Raw genomic sequence first — 14004 nt, 5'->3', positions numbered from 1 at the left:
AACGTAAAAAATACCAACCTATTAATATCCCAGCCAATATCCTGAAATCACTCTTTTTAAAAAACCCACAATTCTGCATCCTGTTCGTGGTATCAGTTTGTTATTCCATGGTCTGTTTTTGCTACTGTATTATATTTAGATGATCAGAGTAAGTGGAATATCATTGGAATGCAAAATAGAACCTTGAATTTTAAGGCGTTACCCACTCGCCTTGGGCAACGAGGACGGGAAGGCAGGCAAGTGAGTGGGTTGGTGAAGAAGTGATGGGACCTCATCCATCCTCTGTGCCCAGTGCAGGAACAAGACAAGCTTCCAGATGAGGGAAGCCCCTTCATAGAAATGCAGTCTGCTTCCGGAAGAGGAGGGTGGGGTTCTCTGTATCTCCCTCCCTAGCCTCAAGGCTAGTACATTTGTTTTTTTGCAGGCTAATAACCTTGGTGGGCTTATGTACAAAGCTTGTCTCCGAAGCAAAGAGGTGAGGGGCGTCTTAGGTTGAATGAACCAACTGTGTCTTTATGAGGTCATTCTTGCCCCACTATTTTCCATCTTGCATCTTTCTCTTTTTTAAAAAAAATCAATATAATGCCACTTGGGGTGTGATTGGACTGCTTTCCAATTCTTAAATATTTTCTGGGAGAATGTAAGGAATCTACAATTCACAGCTACGCTTCATAAAAGCAGCCTTGCAGGTTACTTAATCCATGTAACCCATGTGGGCAAGCTGTTGTTCTGGAGAATAGAGGAAGAGAAAAAGAACCAACCCTCCTCAACTTTACACAATTATTATTATTTAATTGCCAGAGGTAAACGGGCAAGTCGAAGTGATCAGCAGTTGCCTGTACTGCACTGAGGCTCTTAGCCAGGGGTCAGAAAACTTTTTCAGCAGGGGGCCGGTCCACTGTCCCTCAGACCTTGTGGGGGGCCGGACTATATTTTGGAAGGGGGGGGGAAACCAAAATTCCTATGCCCCACAAATAACCCAGAGATGCATTTTAAATAAACAGACACATTCTACTCATGTAAAAAGACGCTGATTCCCAGACTGTCTGCAGGCCAGATTTGGAAGGCGATTGGGCCGTATCCGGCCCCCAGGCCTTAGTTTGCCTCTTAGAGATGGGTTGGATTTTATCCTGGTTTATGTGTAGTTTTGTCAACTGACCTGATGGTGGTGCTATTTCATATAGAATCTGTGATGCTTTATTCCCCCAATGGTGACATTGGGCTGGGTTGGGTATGTGATATCACATATAGAGATCATAGAGTTGGAAGGGAATCTGAGGACCATTTAGTCCAATCTCCTGGAATGCAGCAATATGCAACTGTCCTTTATGGGGAATCAAACCTACCACCTTGGCATTGTGAGCAATGTGCTCTAACCAACTGAGCTATCCAGCTGTCTGCTTGAGTTTGGGCCCAAGCTCCTTAGGGCTTTCAGCACCACAACCTCAGAGTTGGCCCATTGGCAAATTGGCAACAGCGATCCTCTGCAGATAAGGAACATGTTTCTGGTAGCTTGCTGCTGTGAGCAGTCCTTGCACTAACTGCAGCTTCTAGAGCAGGTACCAGGGCAGCCACACATAAAGCATGTTGCAAAAATTAAATAACTCCTTCCCCCTGCAGTTTTCTCCAGGCCACGGACCCTGCTGAGCACTCGGGAGAAGCTGGCTCAGCTCCGCAACAGGAGGAAGAGGCCCCGGGACGACAAGTTTGATGATCTCGTGCGGGACATCCGGGCACACTTCCGGGAGAGGGAGAAGCTGTTCCAGGGCTTGTGGGAGGAGGAGAAAGCCCAGCGGGAGAAGGACCGGAGGCTGTGGACAGCCGAGATGGACTGGATCCGCCAGATGTGGGCCAAGAGCCAGAAGGAGCGAGAGGCAGCTGGAGACGGCAGGGAGGCAGATGGGCCTCGGCAAGTCAAGGAGGAGAGCTGGAGCAGGGAGCTCTGCAAGGACCCTGAAGGAGGACCTCGGAAAGACACCAGCGTTCAAGAGCCCCTCCTCTTAAAGGTTGCCTGCGCTGTAGCAGCCTGATAGGACCTCTGCTCCTTTTTCGGAGAACCCAGGAGTCCAGATCCCCAGTCCCCACCCTAAGTCAATTTTTTCCAGTTCCTTAGAATCACCAAAGTGCCCTTTCTTAGGGCTTCTCTGATCTTACTGCTATTATTTATTTGAGAGATATCCTGCCCTTCCTCCCGAAGGAGCCCCAGGCAGCAGGCACAGCAGCAATAAAACCTTTCAAAATAAAACCTGAAAACAGCTTTTGGAAAAAATCTGAAAACATTCTAAAAGCCTCTTAACCAGTGATCTCAGGGTTATAAGTCATCAGTGGTTGGTGCCCATTGTGTTGGTAGGGCGGAAGGCAGGGAGTCCGTCAGTAGGTGGCGCCAGAGACAATGGCAGGCCAGCTGATTCTGCTTTTGCCCTCCTCTTCCTGCTGAGTTCTATAAGGGCCAACACTGAGACTAAGGAGGAGGAGGCCATCCTCAGGACTGGTTGTTGTCAGTAAGAAGGCAGGCAGGTGGGGATTGGCAGAGGGCAGAGTGAGGTTGGTGGGGCAGTGCCCCACTGGTCTTAAAGGGCCAGCCTCTGTTGTGATTGGCAGTTCCATGAATGGCTGTAGCCTTAAAACCCTTGATCGTTTAAACAAAATATAAGTAGAGGCTGTGAACAAAAAAGAAAGCAGAGACCCATGTAATCATTGTGGCAGTAGATTATTTCTTTCTTTAGACATGTTCTTTTTGAAGTGACCTTGCCAATGTGGTTGAGTCTCTGTCTCTGGTGTGCAGAGGCAGGTGGATCTGTCAAAATACAGCAAGCACATAATGACCAAACAACAGCCCACAATAGGAAGGGCGAGTGAGTGAGAGAGAGAGCATGCATGCATTCACCCACCTATAGCTGGAACAGACTGTAGACCCTTGAGTAGGTAAATGAAAAGTTGAGCATTCAGGTTAACACCCCTGGACTTATGTCTCTTCCTGTGGTCTCTAAGCAGCGCACATTGCAACTCCCTCCTGCCTCATCAAATCCAGAGGATGGTCTGGGGTACAATCGGCTGGAAGCCTTTGGCCGACCCAGTGATGGCACAAGTCTCAGGGCCCTTGCAGGATGCCTCAATACCAGGCTGTTTATCCACCAGCCCATCTGTCTTCCTTGTTCAGTTTTCCGTGTGCTCAGTCGTCTTCCCGGTTTTTGTGGATCGTTTTTTATAAAAAGAAGCGCACCCAAAACCCACATTTTAAAAACATGCATTTCCAAAAAATACACATTTTTCTGTGTATTCCTTTCCAGAAAATATGCCTCTTTTTTTTTTTTTGCACATTTTCTGAACTAAAACCGCATCACAGATTTAATCCTATCGATAGCTGTGTTTCCATCCAAATAAATGGCTGTATACACACAGCACATTTAAAGCGTACACACCCAATAATCCTGTAGTTTATGGATGCTGGGAATTGTGGCACATTGAGGGATACACTGCAACTCCCAGGATTCTTGCTGTGTGTGTGTGTGTGTCGGTCGGTGCTTTAAATGTATGTTGTGTACCTAGCCTAAGTTCAGGTTTAGCAAATTAGGCTTGAAGTGTAGACTGAACAAATTCATCCTCCCATCCCTACACCTGGCCCAGTATTGTCTGCTCTGTCTGGCAGCCCCTGGGGGGGTGTCAGTGGTCTTTCCCCATCACTGGCTGTCAACCAGGGTTTGAACCAAAGCATGTGGTTGGCTGTCCCTCTCCTGCCAGGTTGTAGCATCATTGTTGGTCACCTTCCACTGATTCAGACCCTTGGCTGATCTAGCTCAGCATTGTCTACTAGCAGTGGTTTCAGGCAGGGCTCTTTTCTGACCAGAGATATCGGGGATCGAACCTGGGGCCTTCTGCATGCAAAGCAGATGCTCTACCACTGAGCTATGGCCTCTTCTTCGCTTGATTAAGGAGTTCCATCACTGCTGTCCTTTGCTCACTCGACCTAAAAATAAGCTCCTTTGATCTGGTTTAGTTCCAAATTAGCTTGCACAGGATTGTGCTGTTGGTTGATTAATCGTTTAAGCTTTAGCTGATTGGATCCATTAATTAATAGCTTGGATCTGTGTAGATTTGCATATGGCAGTACTTTGGGTTGTGGGGTGGGATGGATGAATACTTCCTGTGAATTGCAGCCGGCACATGCTCTCCATCATTTCTCCAATGAAAACAGGGACATCCCACTCCACAATGATAATTTTACCATTTATACCCACACATGTTACTGGGGACCTCCAGCCACTCTGGACAACTTCCGACATATAAAAACATAATTAAACACAGTGGTGCCTCGCAAGACGAAAAGAATCCGTTCCGCGATTCTCTTCGTCTAGCGGTTTTTTTGTCTTGCGAAGCAAGCCCATTGACGGCTTAGCGGATTAGTGCTATTAGCGGCTTATCAGCTTAGCGGATAAGCGGCTTAGAAAAAGGGGGGGGAAAGGGGGGAAAGTCGGAAAAACTCGCAAGACATTTCGTCTTGTGAAGCAAGCCCATAGGGAAATTCGTTTTGCGAAGCGCCTCCAAAACGGAAAACGTCTAGCGGGTTTTTCGTCTTGCGAGGCATTCGTCTTGCGGGGCACCACTGCATTAACAAAACTTGCCTATACAGGATTGCTGGGGATCGGGGATCAGATAGCTCCAGACCCTCCAACATTTCTCCAATGAAAATAGGGACTTCCTGAAGAAAAGTGGTACATTCTGGGATCAAATCAGAAACCAGGATAGCTTCTCTAAATAAGGGACGTCCCTGGAAAATAGGGACACTTGGAGGGTCTGTGGCCATATCTTGAAAGCGGCATTGCTTTGTATGTGAGGAAGAATGTGGGGAAGACATCTTCTATTTGCTTGTTTAAGAAGGGCTTATGCAGCCTTACAGGCCCAGTTAAACTCATTTCTAAAAGACATGCAGAAGCATCCAATTGCAAAATAAATACGGCAGCAGTTTTAAAAGCCCAGCACACTTTTGGTGATACATTCAAGTTCTTAAGGTCTGTTTGAAAAGAAGAAAGATGGTGTTCACAAACCTGGGTGTCCCTTTAATTTTTTGTTTTCTCTCCCCACCCCCTTACTTTTTAGATCTGGCTGGAATCCCACGGCCGTAGTTTCGGGCATTTCATAGGCGGAGAATGGCTGAAGCCAGACGGAAGGGAGACCTGCACCACCAAGAATCCTACCACAGGTAGAGGCAGATGAGATGAGCTCCACAGCTTAGGGGTTGCCACAGAGCATGCCCTCTCCCCAAGCTTCTGCGGACAACCAAAAGAGCTTCCTCCACTGATTTTTACACCCATGGGGTCTCTGTAGGGAAAGAGGCAGTCTGTGTGGGGCCTGATTTTTTAGGGCTTTAAACACTAATGTGAGCATTTTGAATTTGACTCAGAAACAAAGTGGCAGCCAAGGCAGCTGTTTTAAAAGCTAGTAACCTGTCCACTGCATTTCGGACAAATATCTTTTCCTGAGTCGTCTTCAAGAGCAGCCTCATGTAGGCAGAATTCATTGCAATAACACCATAATATCCCAAAGGTCTCTTGCAGATCATCCAGGGGTCTCCCAGTGGATCCCAAACTGCCTTCTGTCCATTCCTGTTTCAGATGCTGTCAAATAGTCAAATTGTCAAATAGATTAATATTCATGGTTTTTTAAGAGACAGAATCTGACACTGCTTTTTTTTTTTTAACATAGAGTTCCAAAAAGCTGCAGGGGTGTCTGGTGGGGCTGTCTGTTATTCTTTGTGTGAATTTTAAAGCTCAGTTCCTGTGATGTTCAGAGATGAAAAAGCTATTTGTGCAAGCAGTGGCTTGGATCTAGATGTTGTCCTCCATCCATACAAGACTTTTGATCTAGCAATGGGAATCTTCCTGGTGGAAAGAGGCGGGGAAGCTCCCCCTTCAGTCCCCAGCACCACCTTCTACCCTGTTCCAGAGGGTCCCTCGCCCCACCCCGACAACCCTCTGGAGCAGGTTTTTGGATGGTGGAAAGTGTTGCGGGGGGGGGGAGGGGAATTGGCAAAGGAACCTCATATACCCCTATATTCCGAAGGTAGTAATGGTTAGATCCAAGCTGTTTTCTAAGTATATTTGCATATCTTGGTTCTGAGCTGCATTGGTGTGGATTGGGCAGGGAAGGTTAGGATGGGCAGGGAACACATTGCAGAGCTACTAACCAAGGTAAGCTGAGGCTGAAAGGCTCTTTCTGAGTATTGATATTACCCAGGTGTAGTCTTTTTCCAGGGGCCTAGTGGCACCTCCATTGCCCTTCTTGTTTCCAGTTTGGAATGGTTGTTACTGCTTTGACCAAAATAGTGAGGACGAGAAATCACTTCTTCTTCTTCTTCTTCTTCTTTGTCTTCATCATCGTCTTCAACTATCAGATTCTTCTTAGCTTAAAACAGGGATGAGCTGTGCCCCTCCAGAAGTTGTTTGGGCTCCAGCTCCCATCAGCCCCAACCAGGCTGACCGGTGGTCAAGGATACAGTGGTACCTCGGGTTACATATGCTTCAGGTTACATACGCTTCAGGTTACAGACTCCGCTAACCCAGAAATAGTGCTTCAGGTTAATAACTTTGCTTCAGGATGAGAACAGAAATCGGGCTCTGGCGGCACAGCAGCAGGAGGAGGCCCCATTAGCTAAAGTGGTGCTTCAGGTTAAGAACAATTTCAGGTTAAGTACGGACCTCCGGAACAAATTAAGTACTTAACCCGAGGTACCACTGTACTGGGAATTGCAAACCAACAACATCTGGTGGGGCTGCAGATTCCCCATCCCTGAAAAGGCTTCTGCATCCTTCCATCCACATTGTGCTGACGCCTTTGCAGAGTTTACGATTTGCTATAAAACCAGCCCTGGGAGTGGTGAGAGAGAGCTCTTCTCCTTTCTTCCACACCCCACAGGGGAGCCACTGGCCACCACCCTTCAGGGCAGCACAGAAGACGTGGACGCAGCGGTTGATGCTGCCACAAAAGCGTTCGGAACTTGGAGCCAGCTCCCTGGCCATGTCCGGGCCCGGCACCTGTACAAGTAAGTGGCCAGCCTTTTCTGACTTGTGAAAACTTTTCCTAGGCTTCTTTTGTTTGTTGCTGTTTCCCTCCTATAAAAACTGCGCAAGACACTCTTTCAAAGTTTGGATAGCAATAACTTTTACTCACGGTGCCCTTTGCACTTGTTAGGTATTACGTTACTAATGTGTTATATAGATTTATCAGCAAGACTAGCATTCTTACAGACACTGACTTAATTCCCAGGCAGGCAGCGGCGGAACAGAGCAGGCCTACTGCTCAGCTGCTCTTAACAACACAAAAAGACTGTTATTAGCAGGTATAACTGTGTCAATTTGCACAACTGCCTCAGGCACAAGGTATCGGACCTCACAAGGTCCTTTCTTGGAATGTTGCAGCCCTTGTGAGTATCAGCCCTTTACGGTGGTACCTCAGGTTACAGACGTTTCAGGTTACAAATGCTTCAGGTTACAGACTCTGCTAACCCAGAAATAGTACCTTGGTTTAAGAACTTTGCTTCAGGATGAGAACAGAAATCGCACAGTGGCGGTGCAGCGGCAGCGGGACTCCCCATTAGCTAAAGTGGTACCTCAGGTTAAGAACGGACCTCTAGAACAAATTAAGTTCTTATCCCGAGGTACCACTGTACTTAGCATTTTGGATGCTCATCTCTCACATAAACAGGCGACCTGCTTCCTCTTCTTCTCTTAAGGTGTCACTGCTCCCCCTTTTTACTATGAAATATACAAAGGCCCTTTACGTAATCTCTGAGGCCTACTTACACTTGACTGGTAGCCATCTCTTCTTCCCCCTCTCCCCAGCGTGGCCAGGACCATCCAGAAACACCAGCGGCTCCTCGGTCTCCTTGAGAGCCTAGACAGTGGGAAGCTGATCCGGGAAGCCCGAGATGCAGACCTGCCTTTGGTCGTCCGCCATTTTTACCATCACGCCGGCTGGGCCCAGCTGATGGAGGTGGAGATGAAGGGCTGGAAGCCTCTCGGTGAGTTGGAGGGGCTGGATAGTGTTCCCAGGGCAGAGAGGGGCCTCCACCTCCCTCCTCCTTGCCCCACCTTTCCCCGCTGAACATGGCAGCACCTCAGCTCACTGCCCTCTTCCTGTTTTTTTAACACTGCGGTTTCTAATTGTGCCCAGAGGTCCGATAAAAACCCAACCTTCCCTCCAATAGGTGTCGTGGCAGCTCTCATTCCCAGGAGTTTCCCGCTGCTGACTCTGACTTGGAAGGTGTGTCCGGCGCTGGCCATGGGTATGTGAAATGGAGGGAGGGCAGTGGGAGCATCTATTGACCCTGAGAAAAGTGACAAGAGTGGCACAGTGGTTGGACTAGAGCTGGTGGGACTCGGGTTCAAATCTCTGCTCTGCTCGCCGGCCGACTTGGAAGAAGGCTCCACGGTTCTGTCAGTTTTCTTGAGCTCTGGTGACAAGTGGGCATGTGGAGGGTGGGAGAATCTCTCCCACTCCCCACCTTTTCCACACCATTTCATACTTTTGCAAACCTTTAGCAGGCGCCCTCCCAAGTCAACTTGGCATAAAAATGGTTTATATTGCATTGACATGCTGGCTTATTTTTCCACTATTAAAAAAAACAGACGTGGAAACTGGAGCTGTAAAATATCAGGGCACGGTGTATCCCATTGAGATAACTCCTGGATTCACCTGGAATATGAGCCAACTCCTAGGGGCCGAGGTCCCTTTGGCTCCCCTCCCCAATAAAATATTTGAGGGGCCCAGCCCCCCACAAAGTTGTTGAGCATTGCCTTTCATGCAGCATGTCTGGTGATCGATTATGCAGGGCTTACTGGGGGCCCCCAATTTTTTATTCAAATTGACACCCCTGTGAGGCACAAGTGGCCTCTGTGGCCTGGAGTGCTTTTCACCAGTTTTGACTGGTCGCCTTCCTGCGTCCCCATATGGATGTGAATCTCCTAGTTCCAGCTGAAGGGGAAACAATGTGCCTTCCTGCATCCCTGGCAGGCGAGGTTGTAAACAGAAAACGAGGGACCAGAATGTGTGATTCTAGTCTTTGCTCTCTTTCCTTGGTTGACCACGCGGAGTGCAGACTACAAAGCTGGATATTTCCTTTGCTTTCTTCTTCACATCTTCTCCTTCTCTCTCTCTCTCTTCCCCTCAACCTGCCCCTCATTTCTTGCCATATAGGAAACACCATAGTCCTGAAACCAGCCAGCACTACCCGGCTGACGGCTCTGCTCCTGGCTGAGGTTTGCGCCCAGGCTGGGCTCCCTCCGGGGGTCCTCAACGTCATCACAGGCGACCAGGGTCTGGGAGAAGCTTTGGCCGCCCACCCAGGCATTGACAAAGTGGCCTTTGCTGGCTCTGCCGAGGTGAGTGCTTCTCTCCCCTCAGAGAAGTGGCTTACAATAGCCCTGGTCTGGGGCCTTACAATTGCGGTATCCATTACCCTTCAGAGAGCTGCAACATTCTGTCCCTGCGGCTTATGCATGAGTGCAGTTAGCATGCTCCTTTGCAGCTGATGGATTTGCAGAAATTTTGCTTTTCCATTTCCTACGTTTTTGATGCAGTAGCAGCCAGCACTGTTCACATGGCTTCTTTCCTGCTGGGTTGCTTCTGCACACCAGGTGGAGGAGGGGCAGCAAGGTTGGCGTGGGGCAAACTCCTTGGGAGAGCCAATCCTCCGGTGCTCCTGCCGGCAGGTATTCACTGTGCTAACCTCTCCTCTCCCCTTTTCCGCCTCGGTATGCCACAGCGACTCTGATGGAGGGAGCCGGGTGAGCAGCACAGCCCTGCCATGCTGCCCGTTACCGATTAAACGTTGATAGAGAGTTATATTGCGGGGCTTGCTATGTCCAACGCCAAACTCTAAATTGTTCAGCCTTGACAAAGTGATGCTCCGAAAGGCAGCTCATGAATATTTTGAAATAAATGTGCCACCTTAAATACACGCAAAGCCATGTACTCATGTGCACTGACCCTTTGCCATTGCTTCAGGTGGGCCGCAGCCTGCGCCGGGCCACCGCTGGGACTGGCAAGAAGCTGTCTCTGCAGCTCGGAGGGAAGTCACCCTTCATCATCTTTGACTCAGCTGACCTGGACAGCGCCGTCGACGGGCTGGTAGATGCCGTCTGGCAGAACTGGGGGCAGGTAGGTTGAACTGAGGATAGGCAGACTGAGGCCTAGAACGAGCGTTTTTAAATTATTCTTATTTATTGAATTAACATACCGCTAGGGCCCCTCCCTTTTTACCACAGAGTTGGCACCTAGTAGCCTGCGGGTCTGGGGCAGCCCCTACATTTTGCCAGGCCTCTGGTAGGTGTTTTGGCTCTTGCTGAAGAAGAAGAAGAAGAAGAATTTGGATTTGATATCCCGCCTTTCACTCCCCTTCAGGAGTCTCAAAGCGGCTCACATTCTCCTTTCCCTTCTTCCCCCACAACAAACACTCTGTGAGGTGAGTGGCGCTGAGAAACTTCAAAGAAGCATGACTGGCCCAAGGTCACCCAGCAGCTGCATGTGGAGGAGCGGAGACGCGAACCCGGTTCCCCAGATTACGAGTCCACCGCTCTTAACCACTACACTACACTGGCTGAGGAGTGGGAGCTGAACGCGGCCTTCCCAAGCCTCTCCGTGTCGCCTTCAGGATTCTTTCCAGGCCACACTCCCTCCTTCAGGCAACATTGACCCTACTTCCCACCCACCCCCTGAGCGTTTTTGCCTGGCTGGAATGAAGTCCTTGAACTCTGGCTAATGCTTCTTCCTTGCCTGGATGGAGGATAGAGAGGGATGTGTGTGGATCTGTGTAGAAAGAACTGTTCGCTACAAAGGTTGCTCCACTCCCTTTTTTCCTCTGGCGTGTGGCCCTGGGAAGGTTGCCCAGAAAGGAATGTGGCCCTTGGGTTTAAAGAGCTTCCTCACCCCTGATGTAGTAGGAATTCTCACCGGTTTTTCAGTCATGTGGAAGAGAAAATGTTTCTCCAAAGCTGGGCAGGTGTTACCACATACAGTGGTACCTCGGGTTAAGTACTTAATTTATTCCGGAGGTCTGTTCTTAACCTGAAACTGTTCTTAACCTGAAGCACCACTTTAGCTAATGGGGCCTCCCGTTGCTACCGCGCCGCCGGAGCACGATTTCTGTTCTCATCCTGAAGCAAAGTTCTTAACCTGAAGCACTGTTTCTGGGTTAGTGGAGTCTGTAACCTGAAGTGTATGTAACCTGAAGCGTATGTAACCCAAGGTACCACTGTAGAGTGCAACGGGGGGGGGGAGTATTAATTCGGTTTAAATCAATTTCCTCAAGATGTTGGCATTTTCCTCCCTTCCTCAGGCCCAGAGTGCCGGGTCTCAGCTTCTCCTGCAGGAATCCATTGCCAAAGACTTTGTTCAACGCCTGAAGCGCCGAATGGGGCAGCTCCGGGTTGGGGACTCTCTGGACAAGGCCGTGGACTTGGGAGCCTTGGTCAGCGAGAAGCAGCGGCATGCCATCGAGGGCCTGGTGGAGGAAGCTCGAGCGGAAGGCGCTGAGGTGAGGGGCTTGGGCCTCTTGGGGCTTCTGGAGAAGGGGGGTGGTCGTTAAGGCCACACACACCATATGTTTAAAGTGTTGTGATGCTACTTCAAACAGACATTGCTCAGAGGACTGGAGAATTGTAGAGCTGGAAGGTACCTGAGGGTCATCTAGACCAACCCTCCTGAAATGCAGGAATCTTTCACCCAACGTGGGGCTCAAACCCGTGTTCCTGAGATTAAGGGTCTCATGCATTACCACCTGAGCTATCTTGACATGGTTTCCCCCAAATAATCGTTGCGGGGGCAGGGTGTAGTTTCTTAAGGGTGCTGAGAGTTGTTAGCTGTCTCCCCTCACAGAGCTACGACTCCCAGAATTCCCTGTGAAGAGGGGCCAGTTGTTAAACCACTCTGGGAATTGTAGCTCTTGCTCAGGCGCATGGCAAAGCATTATTCCGGCAGGCATTTTACAGTAGCGTTTCCGCTTCTGTTTGGTTTTATGACAATTTTATGGTTCTGTATGATTTCTTTTCTGTACACTGCTTAGCAAATAATTAGCAGAAGCTTTACATTTTAAAATGTGCAATTTCAAAATGCTTTTGGTATGGTCTATTCCTGGATTTTTATTTTTAAAAAATCACCTGGTTTGTAAAATATGTCGCCTCCTGATTGTTTTGCCTTTTTAAACTGTGTTATGCTCTTGGGCATCTCAGTGATGCGATATATAGAAATTAATCATTTCCCTCCCCCTTTTAGGTTTTCCAGGCATGGGCCTCCCTCCCTTCAAGTGGGCTGTTCTACCCTCCGACCTTAATCACCGGCGTGTATCCTACCTCTCGTTGCGTCAGGGAAGAGGTAGGCAGATGTGACTGCCAAGACTTTAGTCCCATAGTTTTCTGGTTGGTGTGAGTTCCCCCACCCCCCAAAGAAAGATTAAGCAGGGGACATATTAGTTGTTCATAATTGTCCACTTGTTGAGCCTGTCTAGGAAATACAATTAACCAATAAGAGAAGGGAGAAGCGAGCCCTCTTTTGGCAGAAATCAGTATTACCACATAAAATACTGTTTACCAAAGAAATGGTAAAGTACCTTTAGAAGAAAAGTTTGGATTTGATATCCCGCTTTATCACTACCCGAAGGAGTCTCAAAGCAGCTAACATTCTCCTTTCCCTTCCTCCCCCACAACAAACTGTGAGGTCAGTGGAGCTGAGAGACTTCAGAGAAGTGTGACTAGCCCAAGGTCACCCAGCAGCTGCATGTGGAGGAGCGGGGAAGCGAACCCGGTTCACCAGATTATGAGTCCACCACTCTTAACCACTACACCACACTGGCTCTGCTTTACTTTACTCTTTACTTCAGATGTCCTTTTTATTTTTATTTGTGATAATTTGTGCTCAAGATGGAATCAAGGTGGTTATACACAGTCCCCCTTCAATACTGTTAGTGTCCGCAAATGTTTTGGGGCAGACATGCTAATGCATGAATATGGCGTCAATGATACGTTGCAGAATACACTTGCAGAAAGACACCAGTCTGGAGGGACACCAGGACAGGCTAGAACAACAAAGTGGGCAAATTTTCACCAAGACTCCTTTATCAGACTGGATATTAAGCAAAAAAAGGAGCACATGGGTAGTGGTGGTAAATACGTCACTGTGTGCAGCCGTAAAAGCTCCAGGTGGGTGTAAAAAGGTATCTGACTGAGCTTCTGAGACAGAGAAGCGACAGCTGCCCTCCCTTTTGGTTTCTCTCTCTGCCTCCTAATCAAAAATGCAAAGGGGTCCTTGTAATACAGAGAGGGACAGGAGGTAAAAAAAAAACACACCATGCTACTCCTTACGAAGACTGAGGATTTAATTGCAGGTGATGAGTTAGTCACAGAGCGGTGGTTCTCCAACTTTCTCCCTCTCTTCCCCTGCTTGAAAACTGCTGAGGGTCTTGATGCACCACTTAATAGTTTTTCTGCCAGATGTAGCAATCGCAATTCGCTATGCTGGATGCTGTGTAATCTTTAAGTCTTATTTTTACAAGTATGCCACAAACCACCTGAATGAAGCTTGTGGACCACTGACCACTACTGGGGAAACCCCTGGTATGGAGTGAATAGAAGCTAAACTGGATAGTGTGGCCTAATGGTTAGAGGGCATATTGAATTCCCTTCCTACCCCAGTAGGCAAAGCCCTAACATGGCAGTCCACCCCTGTATGGCATCTCCCTTCAATTAGCAGGGCCTGTTCCCATATTCTGCGCTATAAATACCCCCTTAGAGTTAGCCAAAGCAAGGGGAACTTCTTCTCCTTGATGTTGACGTGGGTGGGTGTCCGCCCCGTTCTACTGACTCTCTACCAGATTGGGATCCTAGGTCCAGGAGAACTGGTGGAATGTCTGTTTACAAAACTTGGTTGATTAAGATAAGAATCTGGCTCTTTTTCCATCCTTTTCTCCAGCAAGTGAAAATACGTCAATAAATTAAGTGATGGCCAATGTGAACG

General features: G+C 48.5%; 1 protein-coding gene across 2 annotated transcripts in view; it reads left to right on the top strand.

Annotated features, from left to right (window-relative positions):
* The window catches only part of ALDH16A1 (aldehyde dehydrogenase 16 family member A1), a 43341-nt gene that overhangs the window by 3422 nt on the left and 25915 nt on the right, over positions 1 to 14004 (top strand). For both annotated transcript variants that reach the window (XM_079950504.1, XM_079950505.1), the window contains exons 2-10: positions 1621 to 2006; positions 5098 to 5200; positions 6913 to 7039; positions 7839 to 8017; positions 8204 to 8281; positions 9193 to 9377; positions 10003 to 10155; positions 11333 to 11530; positions 12268 to 12366. In XM_079950504.1, the coding sequence (XP_079806630.1) occupies positions 1621 to 2006; positions 5098 to 5200; positions 6913 to 7039; positions 7839 to 8017; positions 8204 to 8281; positions 9193 to 9377; positions 10003 to 10155; positions 11333 to 11530; positions 12268 to 12366 (1508 nt within the window). The remainder of the gene's footprint in view (positions 1 to 1620; positions 2007 to 5097; positions 5201 to 6912; positions 7040 to 7838; positions 8018 to 8203; positions 8282 to 9192; positions 9378 to 10002; positions 10156 to 11332; positions 11531 to 12267; positions 12367 to 14004) is intronic.

Source organism: Podarcis cretensis (assembly GCF_951804945.1).
Source record: "Podarcis cretensis genome assembly, chromosome: 13".
NCBI lineage: Eukaryota > Metazoa > Chordata > Lepidosauria > Squamata > Lacertidae > Podarcis > Podarcis cretensis.
This window is presented reverse-complemented; position numbering and strand designations above follow the sequence as displayed.